At 40.0% G+C, this 19,211-nt stretch overlaps 1 protein-coding gene across 1 annotated transcript; it reads left to right on the forward strand.

Annotated features, from left to right (window-relative positions):
* The first annotated feature begins 321 nt into the window (after nt 1–321).
* Nucleotides 322–17,731, forward strand: tatdn2 (TatD DNase domain containing 2). The gene is made up of 7 exons (XM_067998972.1): nt 322–446; nt 1,766–2,193; nt 4,903–5,457; nt 8,079–8,957; nt 10,549–10,676; nt 12,191–12,374; nt 16,519–17,731. Exons 2-7 carry the CDS (start codon nt 1,777–1,779, stop codon nt 16,657–16,659), a joined length of 2,304 nt encoding a protein of 767 aa, XP_067855073.1. The 5' UTR covers nt 322–446; nt 1,766–1,776; the 3' UTR covers nt 16,660–17,731.
* Nucleotides 17,732–19,211: the final 1,480 nt, after the last annotated feature.

Raw genomic sequence — 19,211 nt, forward strand, 5'->3', positions numbered from 1 at the left:
AGGGAGTAACGGTCGGCGCGAGGGAAGGGGAGGAGGGAGTAACGGTCGGCGCGAGGGAAGGGGAGGAGGGAGTAACGGTCGGCGCGAGGGAAGGGGAGGAGGGAGTAACGGTCGGCGCGAGGGAAGGGGAGGAGGGAGTAACGGTCGGCGCGAGGGAAGGGGAGGAGGGAGTAACGGTCGGCGCGAGGGAAGGGGAGGAGGGAGTAACGGTCGGCGCGAGGGAAGGGGAGGAGGAGGAGGGAGTAACGTTCGGCGCGAGGGAAGGGGAGGGAGTAACGGTCAGAGGGAGGGTTGACGGGGCAGCAACTGGTAGGAGGGAAAAGTGAACACGCACGATGAGGAAGAAAACAAGAGGGGAAAGGAAAGATATACAGCAACAGGGGAGAGGAAAAAGGATTTGGGAGGGGGAAAAAAGAGTGCAGGAACTCTGGAGCGAGGTGCAGGGGGTGAGGAGGATAGAAATAAAGATTTGCATTTCTATAGCGCTTTTCACGACCTCACTACGTCCCAAAGCGCTTTACAGTCGATTAAGTACTTTAAAAAAAATTAAGTGTGGTCACTGTTATGATGTAGGAAATGTGGCAGCCGATTTGCGTACAGCTAGCTCGCACAAACAGCAATGTGATAATGACCAAATTGTCTGTTTCGGTGATGTTGGAATGGGAATACTCGCTCAGTACTGCACTGGAGTGTCAGCCTAGATTATGTGCTTTCAAGTCTCTGGAGTGGGGCTTGAACCCATGATCTTCTGACTCAGACATGAGTGCTACCACTAAACCAATGCTGACACTTAACGGGAGGATGAGAAAGATGTCTGGGAGGGGGAAGGAGATGGTTATGGATTTGGAGAGAGAGTCGATGATTGGTGAGGCAGGGAGGGATGGGGACGAACTTTCAGAAAGGAGGGAGAGGGGTGGGGGAGACAGGGACCAGAGGAGGAGAAAGGGTGCAGTGACTGTCGAGGAAGGAATCAGAGACTGGAGAGGGGTAGGGGCTGGTGCTGGAGATGCAAAGAGGAATGGAGGAGGGGATAAGGGATGGGAGGAGCAAGTACTGGGAGAGGGTGAGTGAGAAAGGGGGCAGAGTCTCGAGGGGTTAGGGAGTAAGAACGGGCAGTGGCTGGTAGCTGGGTTTGGTGTGTGTGTAAAAGAGAGGGGCAGGAATGGAGAAATGCGAGGAGACAAAGATGGGGAGTGATATGGGGAAAAGGCGGGAAAGTGGAGTTGAGGTAAAAATCAGATCAGCCATGATCTCAGTAAATGGCGGAGCAGGCTTGAAGGGCCAAATGGCCTACTACTGCTCCTATCTCTTATGGAGAAAGAGTGAGTGAGAGAGAAGGCAGCGACTAGGGACCAGTGAGTGAGAGCAGGCAGGGACTGGGGGATGGCGAGAAAGGGGTGGCAGGGACTGGGTGAGTGAGTGAGAGAGAGAGAGAGGAGGAGGTAAGATGAGACGGGTATGGGGACTGAGCCAGAAGATGAGAAGTGGGGTTGGCCAGGGACTAGATGATGGGAGGAGGGCACAGTGACCTGTGAATTTTGAGAAATATGCAATATCTTTGATCAGGGGGACTCCTGTTAATAACTGCCTGAATACTCAAATTATTGAATCTAGAAATAGATAGTAACATGGGTGTGATCGTTGCTTTTCTTTTCAGTAGTATCGTCTGATTGTGTGACTCGTGTAATAGTTGCTGCTCCTTAAGTTATACATTTTGAGTGGGAGGCTCTGCATGCTTAATGACAGATGTTTTTGTTTGCTATAGCGGAACCAGCAATGGAACCAAGCTGTCAGAAACAAAAGGTGAAGTTTAGGTGGGATGACACCTCCACTGTCTCTTCAACAAAATACAGGAAATGCACAACTGAGCTGCCACGGTGTTCACATTGGTCACGGGACCAAAAAAGCAATAATGGGGCTATGTCTAGCAATGATTCTGTGTCTGATCACATAGACAGCATACAGAAAATCAGACTGAAGGCTGGCAAAGAAAAGGAGCCAGAACAAGTGAATGTCATGCCAGAAAACATTTCTTCAGATGATACTGCCATTGCTCATTCACAAGACCTCAGTTTCTGCTGTACAAATCAACGGAGAAAGAGTTATTCACTTAGGAAAACCATGTTCAGTGACAAACTTCACTATCAGAAAAGATTTGCACCAAGATGTCCACAGCTAGATCCTGCCGAGGAGGTATTTTATCAAAATATATTCTCTATCTTCTGGTATGAAAATTACTTCCTGTAAACCACTAACGGCCCAACCTTTAGATATGTAGTTAGAGACTTGGCTTGGGTTTTTTTGCACCCTTACTGTGTTAACCTGCTAACTGTCACAATTATGGTGACTAAACATGTTGTATGAAAGAGTTTGTTCTTTTTTAAAAAGGTTATCGAGGTTACTTTTTTCAGAGAGAGAAGCTGAACAAAACCCCATATCTCCCTAGATGTGGTTGGTTATGTTAATCAGTTCTGATTTTTGTGATGTGCAATGGAGTGATTTCATTAGCAACCCAGTAATTTTAAACTACAGCATCAGTGGTCATGTATTGCCAGTGTGAATTCAGAAATCTGATACTCAGAAGAACGTTGTTCTCCTGAGTGAAAGAAGTTGAGAATATATGCTGGGTAGTAGGTGACTTTTTTTTATATAATATGAGGGGAGATAGAAATCTGCTGTCGCATGATTTATTTTCCGTAATTCTGCAGTTACCTAGTCTACAATCCTTATTTATAAATAATACACAGCTTTCTCTAAGTAGCACAATGTCTCCATCTAGTGGTTGCTGCATACGGAATTGCTACTTTTTTCTGCATTGTTCCAAAATGCCTGTCAGTGTAAACTTCGTATTTTTTCAATGTATAATATTCTTTCAATGATTTTGATCATGAGTTCACAGTATGCATAGGAAACAGGTTTGTATTCACTGGTGATATTTTCACCATTTTTCTCCGATTCACTGGGGGTGAAGTTGGTCTTGGATGATAGTGTAAAACGTGCAATAGCAAATGGGCAGCCCATTTTAGACATTGCCTGACTTCAATGGAAAAGGAAATCAGGTGGCGTGTAAAACTAACACCCGTTTTAAGCCACCGTTCAAGACTAATTTCACACCCACTGTTTTACTGCTTCCAACATCAACTACTTGTTTGTGATGATTATCCACAAGGTCATGATGCTGAATTTCCGATTAAAAGCTATCTCTGGTCAGCAAATCAGCGTCTAGGTCTGCATACCAAATTACTGACTGGATGCAATGCTTGATGGTGCTTTGGTAGCTTCATTCACCAATTATGACCCCTCTCGATTTATCATCTACCTTGAGGGGCACCATCATCCATAACATCAACTTCATGGTCTGTGGTTTAACCTGATCTCATGCTTGCTAAATACATTGAATGCATTTCACCACATGTGTAACACTGCTTATACTGCCAATCTTGGAAAGCAATTACCAAATCAGGAACTTTATCAACAACCGTCGCACACTTTGACATCTTGGTCTAATGGCTGGAGTTTTGAAGTGGCCTTCATTGGGAACAGCTTGATTCCGACTTTCCTATGTCAAACAGTCTTTGCTGCAGGCTGGCATTGAAAAGAACAGCTTTGCCTTTCTATCTGATTGTTCTGTGATTGAATTCCTAGAACCCCATAAGCTTTTTATTTGCATAATAGGTCACTGGAAGTTTCTTTACCAAAGTTTTTCAAGCATCAAAGAATCTTGTATTTTGCATTTTCCTTCCTTCCTGCAGCATTGCACAGAATGAAGAATGCAGACATTTGCATTCAGGTGGCGTGTGAAACTAACACCCGTTTTAAGCCACCTTCCTGCATTCCTTCCTGCAGCATTCCACAGAATGCAAAATCTTTCTCTGATGTATTTGCATTCATGGTAAATAAAACAATATTCTGACATTTATTAGTGATCCAACCAATTAATTAAAGTTATGAAATCATTCCTACTTGCTCACTAATGTGGGGACATTTTCTTGCACTAGTGGTCCCTACAGTGGAATATTATTGGATCTAGGCAGCTGGAACCACTTACACACCAATTCAAATATCATCACTGATTTAATTTGCAATTGTTTGCTTCATTTCCTTCATACAAACAGCAATATCTACTGGATTTGTCATCCTAAATTTAAACTGCTCTGCAAGTTATGGTTTCTCATTTTTCCTTTTGCCAGAACCAAAACATTCAGCAATCACTAACTTTGTCATGGACTTCTTAGGTGTCCCTTTTCAGAGGCTACAGAAACAATCTTGTGTGTGGTGCACTTAACATCTGCATCCACAAAATTGAGAGCGGCAAATATTTACACAAAACTCTCCACACCCTAGGCATGTCTTTTTTTAAAAAAAACTGAACAAATCAGAGGAAATGATCTGCGGTGGGTCAAACTGCTGACAAATGCACAAAAGCTTGTCAAAATGAAATACAACAACTTTGAGTAGGTAAAAGACTATTAGCCAGCAAAATGGATGGAAAAGGGCAGGTACTTAACAAATCAAAATAGTTGTTTTAAAATCGTGATCTAAAAAGCAATACACTTTAACAAATTTTTGCAGCCTGCTTTTTCTTCTTCATTGATTACAGTATGCAGGTACAATGTATACAAAATGCCTGAATGTAGTGTAATGCATAGGTGATTGGTTAATGGAAGAAATATTACATTGCCTTTAATGATTAATTTAGGATTGCAAAAGAGTGGCCGCATGGAGAGCTGACCATGCTATAAAGGTTGCACTGTGTGTGGAAAATTACAGCTTATAGCTTACACTAGTAAGATCACTAGCATTTAAAAACAAATTAAACCTCATTTCACTTGTTCTTATTCTTTGTCCTAATTGGTGACTTTGTAATGTTCTAATTTATTTTACTATTGGTATAAATTACAGAGTACGGAAGCTGAAAGCAGAAGTACCTCTGCAGTATTAAGCAGTACCATGAAGCAGAGATCAGAATCTGTTATCCAGGCAAGAGATTGCAAAAGTACTATTCGACGAGAAAATCGGAAGGCAGCATCTGTACAGGGCACTAAAGTCCTCTACCTTAAAGCCATATCAGAAGCTATTGGTAGGGACTTCCAGAAAAAACAGCTGCAAGGCCCTGCCAGAAATACCGACCACACCAAAGAGATACGGGCTGGATTAGAACCAGCAGAACCTCTAACAAAAGATTGTGGACAAACCCAAGAAGGGATTTGGCATGAAACAACTCATGGGGATGGTTCTTCTCAATACATCAGTAAACAACAGGAAACTGATGCTGAAAATAATTCTATGGAACCAAAGTGGAATAGCAGAATGAAGGCCTATAAAGGAAATATGGATGAAAGTCCAAACCCAGAGCTGGTATTTGTAGATGTAGCTGTGGATAATGAGTCAAACTTGAAAGGAAGGAACAGGAATCTCCTTCCAAAAAATGAAAATGATCACTGTAAGGTATTCACAGTAAGACTACATTTTAATTTTGATCTTTTTCTGTCAACATTTGTGCTATAAAGGACATGATAAATTAGCAAGAGAACAAGTTCAGTTCTCTTCATTGTTGAGGTCCATTTTCAGAAACCATATGAACAATTTTCATCTCAAGTCTTGCTGCCAGTTCTATATTTGATCAGGTTTAAGGGCCAAATAGAAAGAGAAAAAGTTAATACAAAAACAAGAGCATCAGATTGGAATAGGGCAAATTTAGAAAGAGGAGTGAGCTAACTGAGATGAGATGGAAAGAGATATTGGCGCACACAGGACCGAAGATCAACAATAAGATGTTTAAAGGGGATTGCAAAGTTGCAAAATAAATATATACATTTTTTTCAAAGAGGAGACTACTTCAAGTTTCAGAATGCCGTGGATAAATAGAGCGGTTTGAAAAAAAAGTAATATCGAAGAAGGCAACATATGGGACATATAGAATACCAGAAAATAAGGAAAGAGGTTAAGAATTGTAAAATGTGAGGTGGGACCCAAGAGGAGAGGATAAGTAGAAATTGGCAGGGATATTCAACAAGTACCTTGCTTTAATGTTTACAAAAGAGAAGGATATTTAGGAGGAGGTGAATCTTGAATTGGTTAAAAGCAAGATGAGAGATTTTATAAATAAAAGGAAAGTATAGAGAAGTTAGTTAAGCTAAAGGAAGATAGAGTGATGGGATACTTCCAAGGATCCTGAGAGAAACGGGGGAAGAAATATTGGAAGCCCTAGAAATTATATTTGTGTTCTACTGAGAGTGGATGTGTGCCAGTGGACTGGAGAGTGGCCAAATACCCATTTTCAAAAAGGGAGACCGTGCTAACCCAGGTAATTATAGTCCAGTTAGTTTAATATCTATGGCACGGAAGATTATGGAATCATTAATTAAAGATGAGAGTACTAAATATCTAGATGAAGAGAAAGTAATTAGAAGCAGTCAACACAGATTTCAGAAAGGAAGATCATGCTTGACAAACCTGATCATTTTTTGAGACGGTGTCAGATGTGGTGTACGTGAACTTTTATAAAGCCTTTGTTTGGCAAAGTACCACACAGGAGACGATTGGGATTGGGAGGGAAGGGAATAAACAGAGTAGGGGTTAAGAGTAGTTTCTCAGAGTGGTTGGAAGTAGGTGATGGTATTCTTCTGTTCATTGTGCACTAGAGGACTAGAGGAAGTGGTGTGCAAATTTGTAGACTATAGTAAAATAGGAGGCGTAGTAAATAATTCTGAGGACCAAAGGAAATTGCAAGGGATAGTGGAAAGGGCAAAAAAAGTCACGAGATGGAATTCAATGTCAGTAAATGTGAGGTGGTATATTTTGATTAAAGCTGGGTGACGTGGAAGAGCAGAGAGATTTGGGGGTTCAGGTTCATAAGACATTAAATGCAGTACCTCAAGTGGATAAGGCCCTAAAAAAGATGATGGAATACTGGGTTTTATGATGAGGCATAGAATATTAAAATTGAGATGTAAAGGTGAATCCATATAAACCTTAGTAAGACTACAGTTTGAGTACTGTGTGCAGTTTTGGGCTTCAAACTATAGGATGGATGCTGAGGCAACGATTCAATAGACTGCTTGGTATGAGGAAACACAAATAGGAAGAAAGACCTGGAAAAATTGGGGCTGCTTTCATTAGAACAGAAATTACAGGGCAGTTTGATAGGTATTTAAAATTGTGATGGGATGGGACAGGGTAGATAGAAACAAATTGTTTCCAGTGATTGAGGGGTCTAGAACAAGGGGACGTAGATATAAGATGGGAGATTTAAGACAGAGCAGATTTTTTTAATATATAGACCGTTGTGAGGCTGTAGAATGCACTACCAGAGTTAATGATTGAAGCAGAGACAACATTTAAGAATAGGTTAGATAGGCGGTTGAAGGAAAGTGGGAGGACAGGACATGGGAACAGAGCAGGCACATGGGATTGGGACTATTGCTCAAGTGGAGGATAAATACCCACATAGACTGGGCCAAATGGCTTGTTTTGCATTATAATTTCTGTGATTCTGATCAGATATTTGTACAGATCTTTATTTATATATAAAGTACATTGACAAAGGATCAACATTTGACGAGGGTATGTTCCATTTTATATATGGATAAAGGGGGAGAATTTCTTATCTCTAACCTTGCCTGAAGCTGGGTAATTTTTATAGTTGTCTCCTGTAGTCCTTCAACACTTTAAGTGTATTAACTTTAGTTTGTTCGTTTCAGCATTTTAAAGACATGGATTGTGGCCCCCCCCACCTAATTTTATTTCTAGAATTTCACTTACCGGAGAGTGGTATGAAAGTGTATTTATATGTACTTATCTAGCTTTCTGTTTATTGGAGTTTCCCCTGTTTTTTTATTACTAGTCAGTAGATGGGTGCAGAGAGAAGCCAAGGCAGACAGTTATACAATTAGCTGGTGCTTTGCCTCAGCAATTCAATTCTGTGAAGCAATATAAAATCTGGTCTAGATCCAGTTTTCAAAATGCACATCTATTACATCTCTCTGTGCTGTGACTTTTAAATATAAAGTTTGCATTTTGCTTTGGGCATAGTTAAGTTAAGGTTATGGCATCACTTTTTTTCTTTTTAAAAACAGAAGTTGACTTCTGATGAGGATCCATCCTTTGGAAGTGACTGGTCTGATGTAGAAGACCCCACTGCGTTAGCTATGTTTTCACAAGGAGACTCCAGTCCAACATGCAACCTGGAAAATTCCAAGTCTGGTACCCCATTACCCACCGAATATGTTACATATCCACCAGTCTTGTATTCTAGCCCCTCTTATCCGTATTCTGAATACTGGTCAAACCCTCAAACTCCTCAGCAACCTTCACCATCCAGCAGTCTCTATGATACTTGGTGTCAGAATAACTTTGCTGACGATGGAACAGAATGTTGCCCCAGCCAGTCAGTAAATTCTTCGCAAATTTCAAGGTCCACTATTCGCAATAGCTTGTCTTTTGAGTCATTAGGCTGCTCACTACGTCAGCTTGATAACAGCAATAATTTGGATGTGAGCACAGATTCCCTCAACTCTTCAGTAGAAGATTCAGAAGCTTTGGCTAATAATTCAGAGAATCGATGCCAAGAAAACTGGGGACTGAACTACCAAAAGGAAGGTTTTATAGACACACACTGCCATCTGGACTTTTTGTACTCTAAGCTGTCCTTTCGTGGAACTTTTGCAAAATTTATGAAAGTTTACGACAGCACATTTCCAGCGGAGTTTCATGGCTGTATCACAGATTTCTGTGACCCTCGCAGTCTGGTCCTTGGGAACTTATGGGAAAATTTACTGGAAGAACCACTTGTTTGGGGTGCTTTTGGCTGCCATCCACATTTTGCCCGTTACTACACAAATTTACAGGAAAGGGCAATTATCCAAGTACTGAGACATCCTAAAGCGATCGCTTTTGGAGAGATGGGATTGGACTATTCTTATAAGTGTTCAACAGACATTGCCAAACAAAAACAGGTATGTGGAGTGGAAGAGGGTCAATTCATTTATTAGTGAATTAATTCATCTGGTGAATTTTAGCAATTATTCAAGGAGGGTAAATAAATTATAGTATTAAAGATTTGAGGAAATTGTAGCCTTTAAAAGTCAATAAATATTTGTCAATAATTATTTGAACTAATTACCTAAATCCTTTCATTACTAGGCAGTAACTTCATCAATCCAAGGTTTCCTGTTTTTTTTTTACTAAGTATGCATGTATAGTCTGAAGTTTGCAGGGGCAATTTTTGTTTATCCTGTTTGGGGGAGGTTGTTAGTTCATCTGTGTCAGATGAGTGGCCAAACTCTTGGAGTTGATGCATGACAAAATTGAGTTTGTCTTCAGAGATTGGCAACACAATCATGAATTGAGTCATAATCTCCAGATGATTACGTAGAATTTACAGTATAGAAACAGGCCATTTGGCCCAACGGGTCTATGCCAGTGTTTATATTCCACGCGAATCTCCTCCCGCTGTACTTCATCTCACCCCATCAACATATCCTATTCCTTTCTCCCTCGTACTTATCTAGCTTCCCCTTAAATGCCCTAATTTTGGACTCCCCTACAATGGAAACATCTCTTATTGCCTGTCCATAGCAACATACATCTCAAAGGCACCATACTACAAAAGGGTCATGTGTCAATTTGTGACCGTCTCAAAAAATCTGTTACATCAACCATGCTGTTTGGTTCAAATTTCCCATTGCCTAATAGGAAGCAGACAAAAAACAGTATAATTCACTTCACCTTCAATCAGCAATGAGAAAGCATCACCCAATTAAATGACTTATTTTCTTAAACACAGCAATCTGGAAGCATTAACTAGTACAAATGAGCCACATTGTTCAACTACTTTCTTCACACTGATTTCAACCGCCATTTTCCTTCATTGTGTACAGCTGAAAATAACATACACGACAGACACAAATTACACAATTCTAAAAAAGAAAGTCACTAAACTTGCTCATAAAATTGGTAATTTAATTTTAGAAATGCCTTAGTGTCTGTCACATAAGTCTGCCCTCATGTCTGGGGCTTGAGTTTGAAATTTCACCTGAGCTTTCAGTGGCTGGGGATTTCTATCTGCTGTGGATAAATACCATGTTTGATGCATCAGAGTTTTTATACAGTTTAAGCCATTAAGTAAAAATTCTGAGCTGATGGTGTTTGGGATTTTTTTTGCCATTGAGGAAAAAAAGAATGAACTTGCATTTATTTAGTGCCTTTCACGTCTTCAGGGTGTCATGAAGTACTTTACAACCAATGAATTACTTTTGAAATGTAATTACTGCTGTTTTGTAAGCAAACCTGTCAGCCAATTTGTGCACAGCAGAGTCCCACAAACAGCAAATGAGATAAATGACCATTTAGTGTGTCTTTGGTCCTGCTGGTTGAGTGATACTTCACTGGTCACTGGCAAGCAGATAAGGCTGCAGTTTAAACATTTTGTCCACAAGATGGTATCTCCGACAGTATAGTACTCCCTCAGTTGGTGCATGGTGGGGCGGGGGAAAATAGGTGTTGAAGCTTAAGGATTATTGGTAAATACATTCTTGCTTTTGCCAGGTCTTTGAGAGACAGCTAAAGCTTGCAGTGGCGTTAAAGAAGCCTCTTGTCATACACTGCAGGGATGCTGACCAAGACCTTCTTGAGATAATGAAAGTCAACGTGCCAAAGGACTACAGGATTCATAGGTAAAATGATGATGTTTCTACTTGTGCTTTGGTATTGTAAGAGGATTTTTTCCTCTTGTTTGAAACCATGAGTGCATGCAGGTTCCCAAGATGCATAAAGTCCTTAAAATGACCTTGCCTATGTTCTTTATAGGGTATGTTATAATTAAAGCTTGTGGGCTGGTTGGTGTGTCTTTGTTTGGCCACAAAGGCAGATTGTCTTATAGGATGCTTCCACAATAAAAATGCGCAATATTTCCTGAGCTTCGTACAGACACAAAATCTGTGCCCCATAGTGCAAGCAAGCAGAGGATCTGAGAGATGGTCCCATTAGAAATTAAGTCACTGAAAACATTCCTAGCCAGCCTACACAATGATCAGATTAGTTATTTTGTTGGTGTTGATTTCTGTGGTTAATATATGTGGTTATTCGCACATCTAGTAAATGTGATCACCATGCATCTCGTACCATGTTGGGTATTAGCCATTCATCCTTTCTGTTGTGAAACACTTCTGCAGATTATATTTACCACATGGAATTCGGATAGTTTGGTTTAGTATATTATGCGTTCATGTTAGAACGTTCCTGTCGTACAAACTTCAAATATATATTTGTAACGCTATCCATTTTCTCATTTATTTATTTGCTTATAGAAGATTTTGTTTTTCATGGATTTGCAGTTCTTGCTGAAGCACTTCCGAGGGAGGATTTATTCTACTGTTGAGTCTGTCAGTATCAGTACGCTGTGATATTTTTATCTCAAGCAGTCATGTACGAACACACTAAAATGATGGTCAGTAAAAGACCATCTGCTCCAGCAAGCCTGCCCCACACATGATGGCCCACAGCATCCTGACCAGACACTTCCTACCCCCCAGTAGCCATGTAATCTCCTGAGAGAGGCAAAAAACCCAGAAAACTCAGGGCCAATAAAAGAAAAAGGTTCTGTGGAAAATTCCTCTCTGACCACCTCAGATGATCGAAGCTAGTCCAGGCGGTCACTTGGACCAGTTGTTATCTATTAATCTACTTACCTTCTATACGATGCAATCTCTGCCTCTGCCAAGAACCGGTCCTGCTCCCTCTTGAAGGATGTGATCCAATGCTGCAGTAAATTTGCTGTATGACAAAGATGGGAGAACCGTTGATGAATTAGGGCTGCAGCAGCAGCACCACGTAAACATCAGGAACCACACTTCTGGTCCTGGACCAGCTATAAGTAACACCGTTGGAGATGTACTGATATTACAATAACGTGAATTTTGTCCTGCAAAGTCATAGTGAATATGACCAAAAACTATTATTTTTATTTTTCCCCTCCACTAGTTGAGCAAACAGGTTGGAGACTTGTTCCCAGGTGTTTGTGTTGCTGACTTCTAGAAGGTACCAAGTGTGACCTGGTTGACTTCCTGTCATTGATCTGTTTTTTTTAATAAGACCAAAAGAATATTTTAGGAAAACTGATGCCTGCCAGAAAATGGCATATTTTGTTGAGATTGGTTTTCACATTAGTTTTTGATCTTTCATTCTGCAGGCATTGCTTTACAGGCCGTTATGAAGTGATTGAACCGTTTCTGCAGGAATTTTCAAATTTGTCGGTTGGGTTCACCGCCCTGTTAACCTACCCAACTGCTGTTGTGACCAAGGAAGCAGTAAGAAGAATCCCAATCGAGAGGATTGTGGTGGAAACTGATGCACCATATTTCCTACCTAGACAGGTCAGTTGTGTTCGGTTTATACCGTCTCTTAAGCTGCTTACGTTGTAATAGATCCCAGAAGATCTAACCACTGGTTAGTTACCCATTTGAATGTAAATGTAAATCACATGGTCACATTGCCTGTGTGAAATCTCGGGTTTATCATAAAACAGCTAAAATACAGAAAATCCTTGCATGCTTCACTTAATGCTTAAATTGTATTTGTGAAGAGCCTTCCTTAATGTTACAAAATTGAGTTTCGACTGAGAATAGTGAGACTGACCTCGAAGAACACCTATAGTGGCCAGCTGACCACTATAATTCAATCAGAGTTAATTTTGTAATGGGTTAGCCTTTCTGGCCAAAATAGCATTTACAATATAAGTATACGGGTGTAGAAAAGGAAAATTGCTTCATAATTTTCTTCTCAATCCAACATGTTTTTTTGTGCTGGTCAGTATTCCATCTCAGCATAAAACATTCTCAGGCTATGTACAGCTTAGGTTAGGTAGCGGGTAAAGCTTCCTCCACTTTGCCTGAACGACATACCTCTACTCCCAACTTCGGCAGGGTGTTTCATGTTATGTTAGAATGGCATTTCCATTTTCCATAGCAGCCATTCTTTGGCCTTCTCTGAGTGAGATCCCAGTATTATGGGCTCAGGCCACCAATATAAAACTGCCCACTAGGAACTGGACTGAGATTGTCCAAACACATTTCATGTAGGACTTTCAACCAGCAGAGAAACAGCACTTTCACACCATCAATTTGGGATGGATTGAGTGCCAGAGATAAAAGGACAATCCCTAAGTTGTGTGGGCATCGGTTGATGAGGTACTTTTTGCTTCACTCTGAATTTTTTTCAAATTCGTCGTGAACTAAAACACTTGCCTATAGCCTTAAATACTGATTTAGTGACTTGGAAGTTTGAGATTTAATTAGATTTCAAACACGTAAATGAGAAAAGTCACATATCAGGTACTATATTTGTTTTTTTTCCTCAAAAAAAGCATTTTGGAAATTTCAATGTGTGTGTGATATCAACTTGATTTATTTGGTGCAAAACAAACAATATTCAGCTCTAGCACAAACTTGGCACTAAAAATGTTGCTCAAGTACTAGTGTTCCCAATATATTTGTTAAGGATGGTATTAGATTAAAAGAAGAGGCCTATAATGTTGCGAAGAAGAGTAGTAAGCCTGAGGATTGGAAGAGCTTTAGAAACCAGTAAAGGATGACCAAAAAATTGATAAGAAGGGAGAAAATAGAATATGAAAGTAAACTAGCAAGAAATATAAAAACAGATTGTAAAAGCTTCCACAAGTATGTAAAAGGAAGACAGTAGCAAAAGTAAACATGGGTCCCTTAGAGACAGAAACAGGAGAAATTATAATGGAGAATAAGGTAATGGCAATGATGTTAAGCAAATATTTTATATCTGTCTCAGCAGTATAAGACACAAAAAGCATACCAGAAATAGTGGGGAACCAAGGGGTTAATGACATGAGGAACTTAAAGTAATTAATATCAGTAGAGAAAAAGTACTGGAGAAACTAATGGGACTAAAAGCCAATAAATCACCTGGATCTGATGACCTACATCCTAGGGTTCTAAAAGAGGTGGCCATAGAGATAGTGGATGCATTGGTTGTGATCTTCCAAAATTCCCTAGACTCTAGAACGGTCCCAGTGGATTGGTAGCAAATGTAACCCCACTATTCAAGAAAGGAGGGAGAGAGAAAACAGGGAATACAGACCAGTTAGCCTGACATCAGTCATCGGAATGAAGTGGGAACAGGGCACATAGAAAATTATAATATGATTAGGCAGAGTCAACACAGTTTTATGAAAGGGAAATCGTGTTTAACAAATCTGAGTGTTTTTTGAGGGTGTAACTAGCAGGGTAGATAAAGGGGAACCAGTGGATGTAGTATATTTGGATTTTCAAAAGGCATTCGATAAGGTGCCACATAAGAGGTTGTTACACAAGATAAGGACTCACGGGGGTAATATATTAGCATGGATAGAGGATTGGTTAACGGACAGAAAACTGAGAGAAGGGATAAAGCAGGTCATTTTCAGGTTGGCAGGCTGTAACTAGTGGGGTGCCACAAGGATCAGTGCTGGGGCCTCAGCTATTTACAATCTATATTAATGACTTAGATGAAGGGATCGCATGTAATATATCCAAGTTTGCTGACGATACAAAGATAGGTGGGAAATTAGGCTACGAGGAGGACATAAAGAGCCTACAAAGGTATACAGACAGGTTGAGTGAGTGGGCAAGAAGATGGTAGATGAAGTATAATATGAGGAAATGTGAGGTTATTCACTTTGGTAGGAAGAATACAAAAACAGAATATTTTTTAAATAGTGAGAAACTATTAAGTGTTGGTGTTCAGAGAGATTTGGGTGTCCTCGTACAAGAAACACAAGAAGTTAGCATGCAGGTACAGCTAGTAATTAGGAAGGCAAATGGCATGTTGGTCTTTATTGCAAGGGGGTTGGAGTACAAGAGTAAGGAAGTCTTACTACAGTTGTACAGGGCTTTGGTGAGACCTCACCTGGAGTACTGAGTACAATTTTATTCTCCTTATCTAAGGAAGGATATACTTGCCTTCGAGGCGGTGGAATGAAGGTTCACTAGATTAATTTCTGGGATGAGAGGGTTGTCCTATGAGGAGAGATTGAGTAGAATGGGCCTATACTCTCTGGAGTTTAGAAGAATGAGAGGGGATCTCATAGAAATCTACGAGATTCTGAGGGGGCTTGACAGGGTAGATGCTGAGAGATTCTTTCCCATGGCTGGAGAGTCTAAACTAGGGGGCATAGTCTCAGGATAAGGGATCGGCCATTAAGACTGAGATGAGGAGGAATTTCCTCACTCAGAGGGTTGTGAACTTTTGGAATTCTCTACCCCAGAGGGCTGTGGATGCTGAGTCATTGAGTATATTCAAGGCTGAGATAGATAGATTTTTGGACTCGAGGGGAATCAAGGGATTTGGGGATCGGGCGGGAAAGTGGAGTTGAGGTTGAAGATCAGCCATGATCTTATTGAATGGCGGAGCAGGCTCGAGGGGCCGAATGGCCTACTCCTGCTCCTATTTCTTATATTTTGCACCAGAAAGCAATATAGAATATTACCAGGGATAAAGGGTTACACTTTATGAAGAGACTTGAGAAGTAAGGCCTTTTTTCACTGGAGCTGAGAAGTTAATGTCTCCAAGATTATGAAGAGTTATGATGAAGTAAATAGTGATAGATGGCTTCCACTGGTTGGTAATGAGAGGGTATAAATTTTAAATCACTAAAAGACAAAGGAGAAATTAGAAAAACTTTCTTGTTCCAGATGGTGGTTAGAATGTGGAATTCTCTGTCATAAATTGTTGAAGCAGAACATTTTTAATAGGGAATTAGATAACTGCATAAAAAAGAATATTAAATGGTGTGGGATTAGACTGGCACAAACATGATTCTATGAATGCCTTTTCTGTTCATTTATGATGGGCTCCTCTTTAGTTCAGAATGCCATTTGAGGTGGCATAAATGAAGCTACAGTGTACTCTACCAGAGTGACAAAGTAATAGTTTACATTTTTTCTTTCCAGCTCTCTCTCTCTCTCTCGAAGGCACTGACCTATTTTTGGCTGCATGCCAATTGTAGTGTACCCAGCACTTTACAGGCTGTAAGCTAACAGACTGAGAATTGAACCTGGCCCTTCCTGGTCTTTATGGCTCAGTTTTACACCAATCAGTGCATTTGCAAATGCACTGAGTTCCATACAGTCAGTTGACTATCTTGGCAATGCTTGCCAAGTGAATATACCCAAGTGGATGCTAAGCACTTCCCCACATAGAGGGTGGACAAATTGTGGGACAACTCACCCTAAGCTACTCCTGTGCACTCTTAGCTGTTTGCTAGAGTACAATTTACAGAATTGGGGGCAACTTCACAATGTCTAGAGCCAGGAAATGAGGTACATCCTCAGAAGGTATTGAGAGGGAGGAAAAAAATGTTTTGTATGTTGCAAAATTAGAATTGCTTTTGAATTCTTTTCACTCTTCCTGCCTTTGAACTAGGCACAACTGTTTCATTCAGTTTGTAGTGCTGAAAGTGGATATTTTAACCTGAACAGAATGTACAATGTATGTTTGTATCTCTTTCAGGTCTCCAAGAGGGAATGTTGCTACTCCCATCCAGGACTTGCCTTGTACACTATAATGGAAATTGCCAAACAGAAAGCTATGAAACTGTCCACAGTTCTTTCTGTACTGAGAAAAAATACCCAGAATATATATGGAATATAAACAACCGACCAAATTAACTGAAAAAGTAATCCCAGTTAACTCTCTCTTAAACTATATGGGACCTATAAGAAAATTAGATACATGACAAATGAAAGTACTTAATTTCAGGATGTTTCTTTTTTCCAGCTTGAATTTAGCATGACCATAACTTTTTTAAGTTTACATATTTTTGAGTTTTTTTCACGACTGCATGTTTCTTGTCAGCTTCGAATACTGGATGCTGCAATATTGAATGTAGAGGTTAAATTTAAAAGATGATAGCACTTAAATCCTAGTCAGAGATTTAAGTTTTTCATCTTTCCAAATCAAGATTTTAACCATTAACAAGATGTTGATACGGGTGACAAAACCAACAGCTCAAGTTTTATTTGTAGCTATCAGTTTATCTTGATTTATTACTGGTTTATGAATAAAATTAAGAATTACAACTTTTAAAAAAAATATATCATCCTTGTTTCAGTTTTTATTGAAAAATCATGATTGAACTCCACTATGCCATGTCACAGAGCAGTAGAGTGATTTGCACTCATCACTGTGTAGACATTAGATGAGGACAGCTCAGACTGTGATGCCCTCCCCCATGATAAATTGGCCTGCCAACTGGTGACACACACACACACACACACACACACACACACAGCAGAATCATAGACCAGCATAACCCATCACCTTCCAGACAGTGTGCAAGCATATCTACTGCATAACAGCCATTGCTTTGTATTGTTCAATGCTTTCTGCTATTTCATAATGCTCATCAGGAACTGAAAGAAGTACTGTTGAAAAATCTAGAAACTGTAACTGCCTTTTCCAAAGTGGAAACTGTCCATAACAGTTTCCTTTCACACAGAAAAAAAAAATTCAGTTTACTGTATGTAGTCTTTTCACCTCTTGTGTGTACATGTTTGTCAATGTCATTAAATCGTGTGCTTGATGTAAGACTGCTAAATTCACATCATGCCCTGGGAGTCAGGATAGTTCAATTGTTATGGTGATGGGAGTGGATTTTTTGTGTTGAATTTGCATCTGTCTTGCATTTGTTCAATTAAAGAAAACATCTGTTTCCTGCACAGTTGGCAGTGCATTCTGTACATCTGTCCTGATTTTGCTGTTTACACCTGAATGTTTTGTGTGGATCAAGGGTAGTGAAACTTTCCGTCAGGTACTTTATAACCTAAAAAATGGCAGATGTTCAGTTTAGGTGCTTTGTTTTCAGTTTGCTGCTGGCATAGATGGACACAAATGGAAAAGCATTGGTAAATAGGTGGAGCAAAGTATTAATGTACCAACATTTCACAAATAGGTGAGCAACATGTTAGTATACCAACAGTCCAACTATAGAGTGTGGGAGTGCAGCTATTTATCATCCCTGCATAATTGGGCTAGTGGAGGCATTGAGCAGAGGCCCACTATTTCCATGCCTGAAGGGAGAGGAAAATCAGTGAGTGCATCAGTCTGGGCAGCTCTTCAGCATCTATTGGCAGGCAGATAAGAGTAGCATTCGTTGGCAGTGCGGATACAAATTACCTTATTTGTGGGCATGGGTAGGATAGAAGTAAAAGCAGGAAGAAAGTCACTTCATATTTGAAGGATGATGCTGTACACTGAATCTAAATGCAGCAATGAAAATGTGTTGGCTGGGAGAGTGCTGAAGCAGTAACTTTAAGGGGCTGAATAATCACAAGAACAAAGCAATGTTATAAATGGCACCTAACGTCCGCAGTCATTGTTCTTGATCACACTCTCTCAGTTTTCTCATAATTTGTAGTTTATTTTAGTTTTTGGAGATTCCCATAGTCTGGAAGTTTGTATTCTTCATTACTTTCTCTCTTGTGACTGCTGAGCTTTTCCATGTGATGTGATTGGAAAGGGGTGTTTTCCTAATGTATCATACTTTGGACCAAGGGTATATGGAGGCAGCAGATCTTGAACAAATATTAGCCTGATTTACGAACAAAATACATCTGCATATATAGTGAATGGAACATCTCATTGGAAGAAATCCTTTATCTAGACTTCACCATGTGCTTGTTCAGTTGTTAGTGTTTTACTCGTTCTTTGGTAATCTGTGATTAGCTGATATCAATACCATCAACGTAAAATTTCCACATATGGCTTTTTGATTTACATGTAAGTAATTTTAAAAAACATGGAATAAATGGTAACAATAGGGGAATTGTAACTACTGCCCCCGCAGTCCTCTGTCAACATTGATTTTCTGCAACTGAGACAACACAAGCACTTGGTTACGACCAATGTCAACGGCTGAATGAATAGTTCTGATGTGGATGGACAAAGCATCTTACAGATGCTGTCTAAAAAGATTGCATAGGTGCTGCTGATGAACATCCTCTGGAAGATGCACAAGAAAGGTGTGGAGACTCTCCTGATTTTCTCCCCTCTGTGAAAAATCACCTTGAGTTCTCTCAATACTTCTCATGACAAGAGAATAAGGTCGGGGTTCATCCAATGGGGAAGTGTTAGAAGAGAATCTGAATCTGTCCTACGTCAAAATCCCATCCAGGACTATAACAATTCGGTGTATTATGTACAAT

Source organism: Heptranchias perlo, chromosome 17 (genome assembly GCF_035084215.1).
Source record: "Heptranchias perlo isolate sHepPer1 chromosome 17, sHepPer1.hap1, whole genome shotgun sequence".
Taxonomy (NCBI): domain Eukaryota; kingdom Metazoa; phylum Chordata; class Chondrichthyes; order Hexanchiformes; family Hexanchidae; genus Heptranchias; species Heptranchias perlo.

Bases quoted from the DNA above. Each gene is read 5' to 3' on its own strand.
- tatdn2 (XM_067998972.1), top strand. From the start codon at position 1,777: ATGGAACCAAGCTGTCAGAAACAAAAGGTGAAGTTTAGGTGGGATGAC. The intron at 10,677-12,190 runs GTAAAATGATGA...TTCATTCTGCAG, and splicing joins AAGGACTACAGGATTCATAG to GCATTGCTTTACAGGCCGTT. The intron at 12,375-16,518 runs GTCAGTTGTGTT...TATCTCTTTCAG, and splicing joins CATATTTCCTACCTAGACAG to GTCTCCAAGAGGGAATGTTG.